Source organism: Ictalurus punctatus, chromosome 5, assembly GCF_001660625.3.
Source record: "Ictalurus punctatus breed USDA103 chromosome 5, Coco_2.0, whole genome shotgun sequence".
Lineage (NCBI taxonomy): Eukaryota > Metazoa > Chordata > Actinopteri > Siluriformes > Ictaluridae > Ictalurus > Ictalurus punctatus.
Window position 1 is genome coordinate 28,721,967 of NC_030420.2, and position 14,108 is coordinate 28,736,074.

The 14,108-nt window shown below is 41.4% G+C and overlaps 2 protein-coding genes across 3 annotated transcripts in view; one reads left to right on the forward strand and one right to left on the reverse strand.

The window, feature by feature from the left end:
- med27 (mediator complex subunit 27) overlaps nucleotides 1-464 on the reverse strand; it is a 58,119-nt gene extending 57,655 nt beyond the window's left edge. For both annotated transcript variants that reach the window (XM_017468836.2, XM_047155716.2), the window contains exon 1: nucleotides 231-464. In XM_017468836.2, the coding sequence (XP_017324325.1) occupies nucleotides 231-433 (203 nt within the window). In that variant the 5' untranslated portion in view covers nucleotides 434-464. The remainder of the gene's footprint in view (nucleotides 1-230) is intronic.
- A 3,187-nt stretch (nucleotides 465-3,651) lies between these two features.
- Nucleotides 3,652-14,108, forward strand: part of ntng2a (netrin g2a) — a 69,309-nt gene continuing 58,852 nt past the window's right edge. Inside the window, exons 1-2 of the mRNA XM_017467210.3 lie at nucleotides 3,652-4,206; nucleotides 5,598-6,392. Coding sequence (XP_017322699.1) covers nucleotides 6,180-6,392 — 213 coding nt within the window. The 5' untranslated portion in view covers nucleotides 3,652-4,206; nucleotides 5,598-6,179. The remainder of the gene's footprint in view (nucleotides 4,207-5,597; nucleotides 6,393-14,108) is intronic.

Sequence of the window (14,108 nt, forward strand, 5' to 3'; positions counted from 1 at the left end):
TACCCAATTATGTGTTCAGTTAATTCCCCAATTTAGGACTGTACCGTGATCCTGTCACATAATACAGCACAGTGAAGCATGAAACTACTTAAAGTCCTACACTGATAGTTTTGTCTTAATTATAGTGCAGGAAGAGACATTTAAGGCTATAACAACAACTCAAACACTCTTAAAAACAGAACGCTGTCGGTTACTACAAAGATTTTGGACTAGAGTTGTGATGAACTCACGTCAAGTCACGATTCACCGCCTGCAAGTTGTCCTGAAAATCCGTAATAAACACTTTTTCTCGTCCTTCAAGCGTTTCCTTATTCTTCATTCCATCTTTCAGTGAGTCAAACACTCTAGTTACACTCGACCTGAGCGCCTGGATGGCGTTAATCGCTTGAGAAAAAGCTTCTAAATTCACACCAACATTCATAACATCCGCCATGGCTGTTGTTTCCGCAGCGAAAACCCGTCGCACAGATGACGTCAGAGTTGTGCCGACTGACCTGGGAGTTGTAGTTTCAACGCGAGTTGGTCTTTCTTTCCCTCGCTGTTCGAAGTAAACACGTGATTTTTGTTACAGTCCAGTCTGGGTACGTTTTTAGCATTAGTGCAAATCAACAATTTCCTTCAACAGTCAATAACAAAAATCAGTTAAAATATCAAATATTAAACATTCATGAAATCTCACAATAAACTTCAGCATGATGGTGTCCGCAGCTCCTGGATTCCCATTTTGATTCTGAGCTTGGGTGCCTGTTTTTGTGCAGTCTTTGTGCATGGCTGTTTTCTTCCCTTGTAGATGTGAGTTTCCTCCAGGTTCTCTGGTTTCCTTCCACCTCCCAATCACATAGTGAATTCCCCCAGGTGTGAAGCTCTTTATGTTGGTCAGGGAGATCTGGAGCCAATCCTGGCAACACTGGGCACAGGTGATGGATCACTCATCTTTCAGTATGGATCATTTATACCTAGCACCTCTTAGAGTTACCAACTCACCTTATCAGCATGTTTTTGATAGGCGGGTGGAAAGGACATAATCTGGAGGAAACCCATAGAAAGTGAATTTGTGAATCTCAGCACAGATAGCAACCTGAGCTCAGGATCAAACCAGGAACCCTGGAGCGGTAAGACAGCAACAGTACAGTTTAAGAAAATGTAGAATCCTTATGGGATTTTTTTGGTTTTCTCTCTGGGGAACCCTTACATTTTCTTTGCAGAACTATATACTGCAGATGGTTATCCTATATGAATGGTTCCAAGTATAACTCTTTTGGAAGCTAATTATCCAAGGAACCCTTAAAGAACCCTTTTAAAGAAGAGACATTTTATAAGGGTGTATTGCACCTTTATTAAATTAATTTATATTATATAACTGGCCCTTATGGAAAATGTAGCACCTTTCAGGGGCTCATATCCATCCACATGTCAGCTTCCTAAATGTTATTATTTTTTTGCATCTGAAAATTTCATATGACATAAAAGAAATGGGTTTTACTTCTTTACTTCCTGAAAACTAGCTTTGCTTCCCCCCCACGCACCCCCCCCCCCCCCCCCCCCCCCCGTAAGACTCTTTATTTAAAATCAATAGGGTACAACTATGCTGAGAGTCAGTAACAGCTCTTAATGGTCTCTCATAGCACTGCAAATGCTACAATATAATACGGTATAATGTTTTACTTAGTAATTTATCTTGCATGGAAGTGTGCAATTATATTCTTGTTATATTCCTAAATTATTCATTTACAAATGATTGCTAGCCTCACATCTGAGTGTCTGGTGCAGCATGCCCTACATGTGAAACGTGCAAAACATGGGAAAAAAAGACAACACATGGAATTACGTAATATGTGATATGGTCATGGTGGTGGAGGTGAGGGGGGTGGGGGATCACATGTGAGATAAAAAGATCATGTGAAAAAGGTATCCATCCATCCATCTTCTATACCGCTTATCCTTCAGGGTCATGGGGAACCTGGAGCCTATCCCAGGGAGCATCGGGCACAAGACGAGGTACACCCTGGACAGGGTGCTAATCCAAAGCAGGGCACAATCACATACACATTCACACACCCATTCATACACTATGGACACATTGGACGCACCAATCAGCCTACCATGCATGTCTCTGGACTGGGGGAGGAAACCCCCGCAGCATGGGGAGAACACGCAAACTCCGCAAACACAGGGTGGAGGTGGGAATCGAACCCCCAACCCTGGAGGTATGAGGTGAATGTTCTAACCACCATGTGCCCTGAAAAATGAATCAAATTTAAGAATCCCATGTGAAAATAAATTATTCATATGTTTAAAAACAAACGAATCAAATGTAAGAATCACATGTGCAAATGAGAAACCATACGTAAAAATCACACGAAAAATGAATCAAGTGTAAGAATCATATTTGAAAACAAATGAGTCATTTGCTAAAAGTACTGTAAAAATGAATCGTGTGTAAGAATCACATGCGCAAATGAGAAACCATACGTAAAAAATTTCACATGAAAAATGAATCAAGTGTAAGAATCACATGCGCAAATGATTAACCATACGTAAAAATCACATGAAAAATGAATAATTTGTCAGAATCATATGTGAAAACAAACGAGTCATATGCTAAAAGTATTGTAAAAATGAATCGTGTGTAAGAATCACATGCATAAATGAGAAACCATACGTAAAAATCACATGAAAAATGAATCATGTGTAAGAATCATATGTTAAAACAACGAGTCATATGCTAAAAGTATTGTAAAAATGAATTGTGGTTAAGAATCACATGCGCAAATGAGAAACCATACGTAAAATTCACACGAAAAATGAATCAAGTGTAAGAATCATATTTGAAAACAAATGAGTCATTTGCTAAAAGTACTGTAAAAATGAATCGTGTGTAAGAATCACATGCGCAAATGAGAAACCATACGTAAGAATCACATGAAAAATGAATCATGTGTTAGAATCATATGTTAAAACAAACGAGTCATATGCTAAAAGTATTGTAAAAATGAATCATGTGTAAGAATCACATCTGCTATGAGAAACCATATGTAAAAATCACATGAAAAATGAATCGTGTATAAGAATCATATGTGAAAACATACGAGTCATATGTTAAAAGTATTGTAAAAATGAATTGTGGTTAAGAATCACATGTGCAAATGAGAAACCATATGTTAAAATCACAGGAAAAATGAATCATGTGTAAGAATCATATGTGAAAACAAACGAGTCATTTGCTAAAAGTACTGTAAAAATGAATCATGTGTAAGAATCACATGAGAAACCATACCTAAAAATCACATGAAAAATGAATCGTTTGTAAAAAAAAATATCACACGCAATAATGCATGAATCATGTGAAATTAAACAGTTATAATAGTTAAAAACACGTGCACTACGTATGAAAAAAGTGTTTCAAAAACCAAATGTGGAACTATCCCATGTGATTATTCATATGTGAAGCTCATTCTCTTCACATAAGGTGTGCATCCTCACTGTCCTCTATACGAACAGAGAAGTCATTCACACACATGGCTGTGCTCTTTGATTTCAGCTGCTTTCAGTGCAGTGATGTGAGATTTGTCTGTGGCCCTTTAAGCAGGGCGGGATGCCTGATCTTCCACTGGGACGCTTCCAGGCTTCCAGCCGGCAGATAAACTTTGAGTCCTGAGCCAGGAAGGCTAGACTATAAGGTAGACAGCACACGGATGTGGACTTACTTTCAAAGCCCTACAAAGAAAAAGAAAAAAAGCCATGTAAAACTCAGAACCAGGCTTCAGACGAAGAGCGTTTGATAAGATTGCAGGCTTGAGCAGCATTAGATGCAGTGAGAGAAAGGGGGCAGAAGAAGAAGAAGGAGAGGAGGAGAAGGAGGAGGAAGAAGAAGAGGAGGAGGATGGAGAGATCAGAAGCGGGTGAGATGCTCCTGCGTAACGCGAGCGCTGTCTGTCCTTGAGCGCACATGCAGGACGGAAACTAAACCGAAACATTAAGCTGAACAATATTTAACACGCACACGCACGCACACACACACACACACACATTTTATATGGAAGAGGATTTGTGCTGCAGATTTGCGCAGAGAATTTGAGTGCTCCTGGGAAGGGATTACGCATTATCTGAAGTTCATCCCGATGACAGAAGAAGAGATGTCTTGCTTTCAATACGAGCTCAAATCGTGGAACAGAGCGCGCGTGCTCGGAGACAACGTCTCACAAGGTAAGTTTTTGGGGATTTGAGGTTTTTCCCAAAGCCGCCTCCATACCCCGCGACCCTTTTACGCACGGTTCTAAGGCGCGTTTTTATTTCATCAGGACATTCTTCAAAATCAGCTTGGACTTTTTATTTATTTATTTATTTATTTATTTATTTATAGTTACCCGCGTTTCCACCACAGGACTAGGGACTTCTGGACTTCCACTTTCAGGGACCAGGGTCTAAATTAAGTTCCTGGGAAAAATATTTCCCCATTGGGAAGTCCGTACTCGGGAGGTGGTACTTTTTCAAAGTTCAGGAACTTTCAGGGGTGGGAATTGGGCGCTGAACATGCTGATGCATGGAACTGGAAAATGTAAAAGTCTACTTAAAACTATCAAGTGGTTTAAGCGAGCTGGGCTTTATTCATACAGCACTACAGTGCGGAGAAAAGCGCGTGCCCCCCCCCCCCCCCCGTCGCGCGCGCGCGTTCCTCCGTCTCAGTCATCTCTAATGATCAAATCCGTTTGCTTCCTAGAATTAGGAGCATTCTGATCTCGCTTTACTCCCACTGCTCGTCTCTGAATTACCTCTTTAGCAAAGCAATACATCACAATCCACAGCAGCACAGCTTGAATCTCCTCCATGCTTGCTGTTGATCAGATTTCAGAAAATAATAAATATTTTTTAAAATCTGAACCTTTAGCCAAAGATTAAAATCTCGGACTGGGAATCACTACACCACCAGCTTAGTTTCAGCAAGACTCTAAACTTATATCTTTGCCAAGGGCGAAGATTGTTACTGTTCAAAGGTTTGTGTCCAAATCAGAACCTGCTATGTGTTTTGACATATTTTGTATAGAATTTTACTTCTGATTTTGTTTTGTGTCACATTTTGTCACACATCGAGTGTCCCTTTTGCCCCGAGCAATTAACCGTGGGCCACAACTGACTATGACCTGAGGACCCCTTTAATACAATGCATTTAAATATGAATTTAATAAATAGTGTGCTATGTGGAAATGATGCACTAGGGTGATATAGTAGGCTAGGTAGTGTATGGTATAGAGTGCGGTTTGAGACGGAGACAGTGTGCTCCTTCTGAGCGATGTGAACTTTGTGCACTTTGGAGTGGTCTGGGATTCGGAACGTTCCTAGAAATAAAATGCTACTAAACTGTACCTTTCCTTGTTGGTAGGGTAGCTTAGATTTTGTACCTGTGTACCTTTACGTTATGTAATTGCACCTTTAAAGAACACTGCATGTGTGAAGGTAAAAGATACATACTAGAGAGACAGAAGCTGTAAAATCATTTCATAGGATGTTTTTTTTTTTTTTTTTTTTTTTTTTTGAAAGTGAAGATTGTGTCTAATTTTGCTGTGTTTTTTTTTTTTTTTTTAAATATCATTTCCCAGACAGAAAGTGAAAATGAAGCAGCTCGAGCGCCGCTCGGAAATCTGACGGACGTCAACATCGGAAATTTTACAGCAAGCCTTTCAAAGTAAATGGACCGGCCTCACATCCAGTTTCCATCAACGGGACACCTTGTTCAGAGACGAGTAAAGTGCCGAGAGACAAGATCCTGAGTTAGGAAAGCACAATGCATTTTTTTTAATGACATTCAAATATTTCATGTTTATTCTGGCTTCTGGATAAAGCATGAATAAAGAAAACCATATGGACTTTACACAGGTGAAGAGATGTCTTCACCAGCTGTCGGATTTCTGAGCCAAATTCCCAGGTTTATAAATTCAGAAGTAAACTTTTTAGAAGTGACTTTTCGATCCTAAACCACAAGAACAGTCCAAACCCACTTTCCTTCGTTTTCTTAAACGATAGACCTCGCTTAGAAAGAGAACAAGTGAATACGCAGTGGATGATTGACCAGCGAATCAACTATGAAAACGTCTTGGTGTCGATGCTGACAGGCTCCACCCCTTTCACTCGCTTGCCCCACCCCAAACTCCCGGTCCTAGTCCATCCTAACGCTCCACACCATGCTCCTCCTGATCTGCCTGTTCCTGCACTGTGTGCTCACTTCTCTGGGCCAGTATGACATCTGTAAGTCGCTGGTGAGCACGGATGATGGGCCCACGTGGGAGTATTATGCATGTCAGCCCCGACCCGCCACCATGAAGGACTTCATGCAGATCCGAGTGGAGCCGCCGGACATCACGTGCGGAGACCCACCTGAGCGCTTCTGCACCCTGGTACACAAACACACCCACACACACACACACACATGATTGTCATAGTGGAAGGGAATAGTGGCTAAGACAAAAAAAAAATTAGCGAATAAAATTCCTTAAAGTGAGATTAGTGATGTGGCAATATTTAAAAAAAATATCATCTCACAATAATTTCATGCTACAGAATTCACTTATCGCAATATTTCGCCTACTTTTACCTACAAAACTTGCACTAAAAACCCACGAGAGCCACTTTTAACTCAAACCTTTCAAAGATGTACTTATTTGACATTTATGGAGTGTGTGAATGTGTGTTTATATTGTCCTGCGTTGGCCTGCTGTCCCATGCAGGGTGTATTTCCATTTTCCTGGGATATGCTCCAGATTTACAGCAACCCTGACCAGGATAAAGCAGTTACTGACGAAAAATGAATGAATACAAGAAAAAAAACAAAAAAACAAAACCCAACGTTTTTTGGTTATCACGTATATCGCGGTGAATAATAATAGTTATAAAGGTATAAATGATACCTGCGATACTGTCGGAAACGTGCACAGTGATCAAATTGATCATGATACTGATATGATTTGATCATATTGCCCATATTGATCATATTGACCTACAGTCTTGAATGAACACATTCAGTTTTGAACTCACACCTACGCTCGTTTTAAAAAAAATAAATAAAGTAAAATCTTTACATAAATGCTGTAGGTCAGAGGTTTTGAGGAAGCTACCGACCTCAAGTTGCATGAAAATAGAAATACTGACAAACCTGAAAAATGCGATTTTCTGGTTAAAAAAAAAAAAAAAAAAAAAAAAAAAGTCATCTAATGCATTGATTTTGGATGAACACACAGGAGGATCTTCCGCTGGCATAATTATTCATGCATAACCCTAAACGTAACCCTAACCTTAACCTCAGTAACCAAAAGGAAACCTTTTGACTTTTTATTCATTCATTTATTTATTTATTTATTTATTTTTAATTTGAACTCTGCAGTGTTTGTAAAAAAAAATAAATAAACCGATTTCCTCATGTGGACCAGATAAATGTCTCCACAAGGTCAAACCTGTCAGATATTACTGTCTTTGGTGTACCACAGGATACAAAATCATGACCACACACACACACACACACACACACACACAAAATTCAGGTGTATTCAAGGAATGTAAATGAAGAATTGGTTTGCACACAGGAGATGTACTGTGTAACAAAAAAAACTGTGTACTTGAAAAGTCCTTGAAAAACTTTGCAGCTTCATTTTGAAGCATTTATTTCATTTTGTTTCACTAAAATCTTAGAAAAAAAAAAAAGGTTTCCTTAAAGATTTTTTGGATAGAAAAACCCCTCTGTTGTGGGGTCAGGGACAAACCAGAGAACCCTGGAGACTATTAAATGGACTATAGAGTATGTTCACACACACACACGCACACACACACACATGCATGCAAACCACAGACTGAACTGACATCATAAGGCCCTTATTGTGTTCACCGATGAGAACATGGCTCGTACGGATGTTTCAAAATAAAATACCAGGACGTTGCAAAAGCCTTTCAGACACGCGGATATGCCAAACCGCATTCATTACTAAATGAACCCTGTTTAATGCCCTGTCTTTAATGTGTAGCCTGAAATCCCTCATGGCCTGTAATTGTGTTGTCTGTAATTGAAGGCGATTATGAGAACATAGTGATAGCAGGTATCTGCTACAGCTCTCATCAGTCTCCTGTAATCTCTTTTCCTTCCTGAGCAACGGATTATAAATCGCAAACGTGCTTAATGGAAAAGCCGTGTTCACCGCAGCACCACGTGTGATATTGTGACAGCTTCGGTGCCGTGCCATGTATATGCACCGAAAGTGAACTACACACGAGAGTCTGTTTATCAGGGAGGCGGGAGACGGACAAAAATAGCATGTGATCATCAATGCCTAGCGCTGGATTAAATAAGGAATAAAACGCGACGGGGCGGTGTTCAAGGAAAACGTTTCATGACGTGGAGGTGCGTGTGGATGCACGCCTGATGTGAAGCGGAGTTACTGTGAACATCTCAAAGTGTTTTGTTCCACTTAGACCACAGCAATTTACCAACTGAATGAAACGACATGCTTTTTATCAGTTTAGAGCGTGGCTTAGCGGTTACTGATCGGAAGGTCCGGGGTTCAAGCCACGGTGCTGCCACTGTTGGGTTCTTGAGCAAAGCCCTTAACCCTCTCTGCTCCAGGTGCGCTGTATCATGACCGACCCTGCGCTCTGACCCCGACTTCCTAACATGCTGGGGTATGCGAAGAAAACAATTTCACTGTGCTGTAATGTATACGTGCCCAATAAAGACTCATTATCATTATAGTTATATTTAATGTTACGGAATGGACAAGTTACTTCCTGTAATCACGTACGTTACGGCAGATATAAACCATCGTTCCCGTACTATCCTCTCTTTTGAAGTTAATAAGACCTCAGCTCTTCATGTTAACCGTTTCGAGACTCCTTCCTTAAACGAGTCAGAAAGCTTCACCGTATCAACGGTTGTTAAAAAACAACGCACATTTTACCGTTTATTATTAACCTTAGATTACGGAGACCGTCTGCCATACAAGTCCCTGTGAATTAATTATTACTATTGAAATGATAATGTATCAGTACAAGTGCGTTGATATAAACCTCGTGTGTATTACTCCTAAGGTATAAGTAGATGTGCGAGATTGCGCACAGAATTTAATAAAATGTGCTTTATTTGTGTGAGTTCTATGCATATTGCAGGCTTGTGTAAGTATCAGTGTTGCAAAGGCTATTAAAAAGTTGAGTTATAGATACTTTATGCATCCGTGCTCATTGTACGCATAATTATGAAGTTGATTCCACTAGGCACGTGTTGTGAAGTTATTTTTCGTTCTGTGTTTACAGATCATTTTTGGAAATCCTGTATTTATGAGCTACTTTTTGGACCACCCTGCTATATTAATGCCACTAAACCACTAGCATGTCCTGAGGCAAAGAAATGTGAAGTGTAAAGTCTCTGTTGTGCCTGGGGCATATTGCAGGACTTGAATAACTTACTAAACATAATTCCTGGGGCTAGGATTTACTCAAACAGAGCACCCACACTGGACAGCTATGATTTATACCTATACACTGACTTAGTGTGATACTGGATACTACATAGAAGCCTTGCGATTGGGATTGACACGTCGCTGTGGGGTTAACATGCTCTTTGTGTCTGTGTAACAGCTTCACATAATATACACAATCAGAAAAGTAACATACTAATCTGTACCTTTGTTTGTTACAGTGGTGGTACCTTGAAGAATATATCTTGTACCTTTTGTGTTTATCTATTACATGGTGATGTGAGGGGAGGGCCTCGCACCTCCAGGTTTGGGGTTCGATTCCCATCTCCGCCGTGTGTCCGCGGAGGTTGCATGTTCTCCCCGTGCTTTGGGGGTTTCCTCTAGGTACTCCAGTTTCCTCACACAGTCCAAAGACATGCACTGATTGGCCGTTTCCATATTGTCTGTAGTGTGTGAATGGGGGTGTGAGTGTGAGTGTGTGTGTGTGTGCCTAGGCTGTCCAAGCCTCATGCCCCGAGTCCCCTGGGGTAGGCTGCAGGCTCCCCACAACCCATTGTAAGATAAGCGATATAGAAAATAGATGGTGATGTGTATGTAGTGTACCTTTAAATATGATTTAAGGTACATAATTGGAGAGTAACCCTGCTGGAAAAAAACCCCCCAATAGAAACCATCATAGAAATTCTAATGGTTTCCACTACAAACTATCAGCTAACCATTAAAACCAATACCATTATTGGTCCTTAATGGTATCCACTAGACATATCATGCCACCAATAGAAGGCAACAAATTACCAGTAGAGACCCACAGGGACCATTACAGTTGCAATTAAACCAATACAATTCTCATTGTAACCCAAACCTGGAGCCTATCCCAGGGAGCATCGGGCACACGGCGGGGTACACCCTGGACGGGGTGCCAATCCATCACAGGGCACAATCACATACACATTCACACACCCATTCATACACTATGGACACTTTGGACATGTCAATCAGCCTACCATGCATGTCTTTGGACTGGGGGAGGAAACTGGAGGAAACCCCCGCAGCACGGGCAGAACATGAAAGCTCCACACACACCGCAGCGGCGGGGATCGAACCCCCGACCCTGGCACTGTCAGCAGGGAATACTTTAAAGGTAAACAACACACACCTTTCCTAGTAATACATATACACTAAAAGTGCAAAAGGTGTATCCTTGAGGACTGACAAGGAAAGGTACAGTTTTTCCCCCTTTTTTTCCATGTGAGTTTATGATTTAACTGCAGAAATCACTCAACATCAGAGTTTGGAAGTTTGTTGATGTTTGCGTCCGCACTAATGCAGGTTGGTAAAGGACAGCCACGGTGGTTAATCTCCATTAGAGACCTGACCAACTCATGGTTTGGGCACTCAGCAAGGCATTTGATTACAGAAGAATCGGATGGAGGATCTGTCCAGCTGGGCTGCTACTACGTGGCGAGCTGCAGACAGAGTGCTTTCGTGGACGGGGTGCTAATTCACACGTTTAGCGCATAGGGATAAAAGGAAGACGTGCGTTGGGGTTGGTCTGGGCAGCGTTTACTAGGCGACGTCATTCTCTTGCCATGTGGCATGTGGGCTGGGAAGCACTGACTAACTGGACTGTTACAGGCCACTGAAATGGATTTTTTTTTTTACAGACATGTGCATTTGCTTTAATATATTTCCAGGGGAAAAAAAGTATTTTAAGAGACACTTTGAACAAGAACTTACATGAAGGATATGAAGTGTGCTGGTGAGTTCTCACTGTTAAAAAGTCACAGCGCTACTACATTCATGCTTCAGTTCACAGGACGGCAGTGACATACCAGAACATTCTGAATATTATATGTGTCTATACTCATCTCCAGTTCATCACCAGGAAAAATGCACCCTGAATGACTTGCATATATATCTTCCAAGATGTATTTTGATTCTTGGTCTATTTTCACTTTGGTTAATGGTTTTCTACATTACCCTACCTGCCAATAGTGGTGCCATTGGGATGTAGCTCTCGCTTCCTCTCTACCTAAAGGCAGCAATGCAGCAGCACTTTAGTTTCTTGGTCTAGTCAGAGTATTTCATACCTCCTCATCTGTACGCTCTGCTCAAACAGATCAGCGTCCAAAAATTAGAACTTTCATGCTAATACATCAATGACGTCGTCCTCGTCAGCTTGTAGATCAATAACTAGCTGAATGGTTGGCTCAATGGTTTGCACTCGCACCTCTGGGGCTGGGGGCTGGAATCCCGTCTCCGCCCTGTTTGCGTGGAGTTTGTATGTTCTCCACGTGCTTTCGGTTTTCCTCCGGGTACTCCGGTTATCTCCCCAAGACCAAAGACATGTGTCGTAGGCTGATTGGCATTTCCAAATTGTCTGTAGTGTGTCCCCCACCCAGGGCCCCGAGGTTCCTGGGATAGGCTCCAGGCTCCCCTGTGACCCCGTGTAGGATTAGTGGTGTGGAAAATGAATGGGTGCATGGATGACATCGAATGTCGCTCAGAAGTGGTAAGTTAGAAAAGAAGCCCTTGCGTGGTTGTTTCAGAGATCATTTACATTTGCTCTGACATCGGAGCAGTAGACAACCGCTAACTTCTCAAAGGAATACTGAAAATACAGCACCAACCAACAAATATTTCAATATGCACACTTTTAATGGAATTAAATGTAATGTATGTCTGTTATGTAATGTAATTCAGTTTTACTTTAAGGTTTGAAACGGCTAATGAATTCTTTTTTGGTAGTTTGGAAGTTTGGTAGCTTCCTTCCACCCTGATCACGCTATCAAACTTTATCCACATGAATTGAAATTCTGATGCCATTCATTCAGTCAATCTATAGACACTTAGGCATCACGCATACTAATACACCATGTTAACTCGAGATGGCTATGTGAACTAAATACACAGGAGAGGGCTTTTAAGAGAGGGGAGGAGACACGTGTGTGTGTGTGTGTGTGTGTGTGTGTGTTTGTATGTGCGTCAGCACTTTCGAACCCGGATCAATAAAAGCTGACTGATCATCAGACCACTCTGTATTCAGACATTCGGGGGCCAAGCACTTTTAAACAGCACAGACCTTCTGGCACTTCTGAACCTTTCCCACTTTACTCAGTATTCATAAATGATTCTTTTACACACTGTATATGGTAGAGTGCTGTCGCAATTTACTCTCAGGCAAGGACTGAGGACGTCCTGGTAATTACATCAAAAACCTTTGATAAGAGAAAACTCCAGAAGACTTAAAAGACAAACTATTGTAGTGAGTAATTATTGAATACTGACACAGCGCTCTAATATTGATACCTACCCCATGAAGTATTAATAATGTTCCTGAAGTTATGAGAAGCGAGAATCTTGTGCGCATACTTAACCAGACACTCGACATGTCAGGCTCGCTCGAGGATGCCCACTAGAGCACGACGTTCACCTGCTGCTTGACTGATAATGCAAGCCATATATTCGATACAGTATGGTTGCTACTCCATTAAGCCGCTATTAAAGCGTGTACACTTGACGTGCTTCCCTCTTCCTCCTCCTCACTGAAAGTGAGTTAATTGATCAGCAGAAGCCCTCCAGATTCAGTAACTTTGCGTTCTTTGGAGAAGCTTTCCGGCTCATTAAAGATTTAGAGGAAATTTCAGTCACTCAGCGCCCACAGGAGATGCCGTTGCATTTTTACTCAGCGCCTTTGCTCTTTCCTGAACGTGATGTTAGCTCCTGCTGGAAGCTCGCTGTGTATGTACGGCTAATGAGAGAGAGAGAGAGAGAGAGATGTGAGAGGAATGTGAAGGCAGGATCTTAGCTTAGCTAAGCAGAAAGATGAAGCCTGACCCTTTGCTGCATACATATCTGATCATCTGTGCACATGCAGAAAGCCTTCCTGTGTTTTTGAAGTGATGCCCAAACTTTCACTGCTGAGCTTCTTACTGGAATAAAGCTATGGATTTTTTATTTATTTATTTTTTTTTACCGGTAGCAGTACCATCTGAGGCGTAATCCTGCCCCATATTGAAGTTGCTTATTTCAAATGCACTAACAGAACGAACTAAAAATAGCGACGGGAGAGGATCTACAGAGCAATGCATAAGGGAAACATTTGGTCCAAATTTTATGAGATTTCAGTCAAGAACAAACACACTGGTGCTCACTGAACCAGAGAACTGTGATGTGTTTTAAGGGAACCTTTGTAGTGGAACATCTCAAATCCGGTACAGCTTTGTGTGTTATTTTGTGGGGTTTTTTTTTGCCCCCCATGAATTTTGCATGAGGCCGGACTGCTTCCTCGCTATCCCATGGTCCCGCAGGAGAACAGGCCCATCCTGTTCTGTTTGTGTCAGTGCGCTATAATCCCCAGCTGCCTGTTTATCGTGCCTCCTCAGGTCTTCTAGGGATCCTTCAAATTACTGCCGATTCATATGCTAATCCGTTGTCCAGTCAGGGCGAGGACCTGGTCGCTTTGTTTTTTTCTCATTACTGGGGGATTGTTCAGCCTGGATAAATGAATTATTAAAGCGGTTGACATTACCATAACAGATCTAACTATGTATATAGCAGAAGTCTCACTATAACGACAAATATTTGGGATTTCTGTGCCGATAGATTGTATCTCATTGTTTACAATTGTGACTAACCTTTAGTTTAGTTATACGT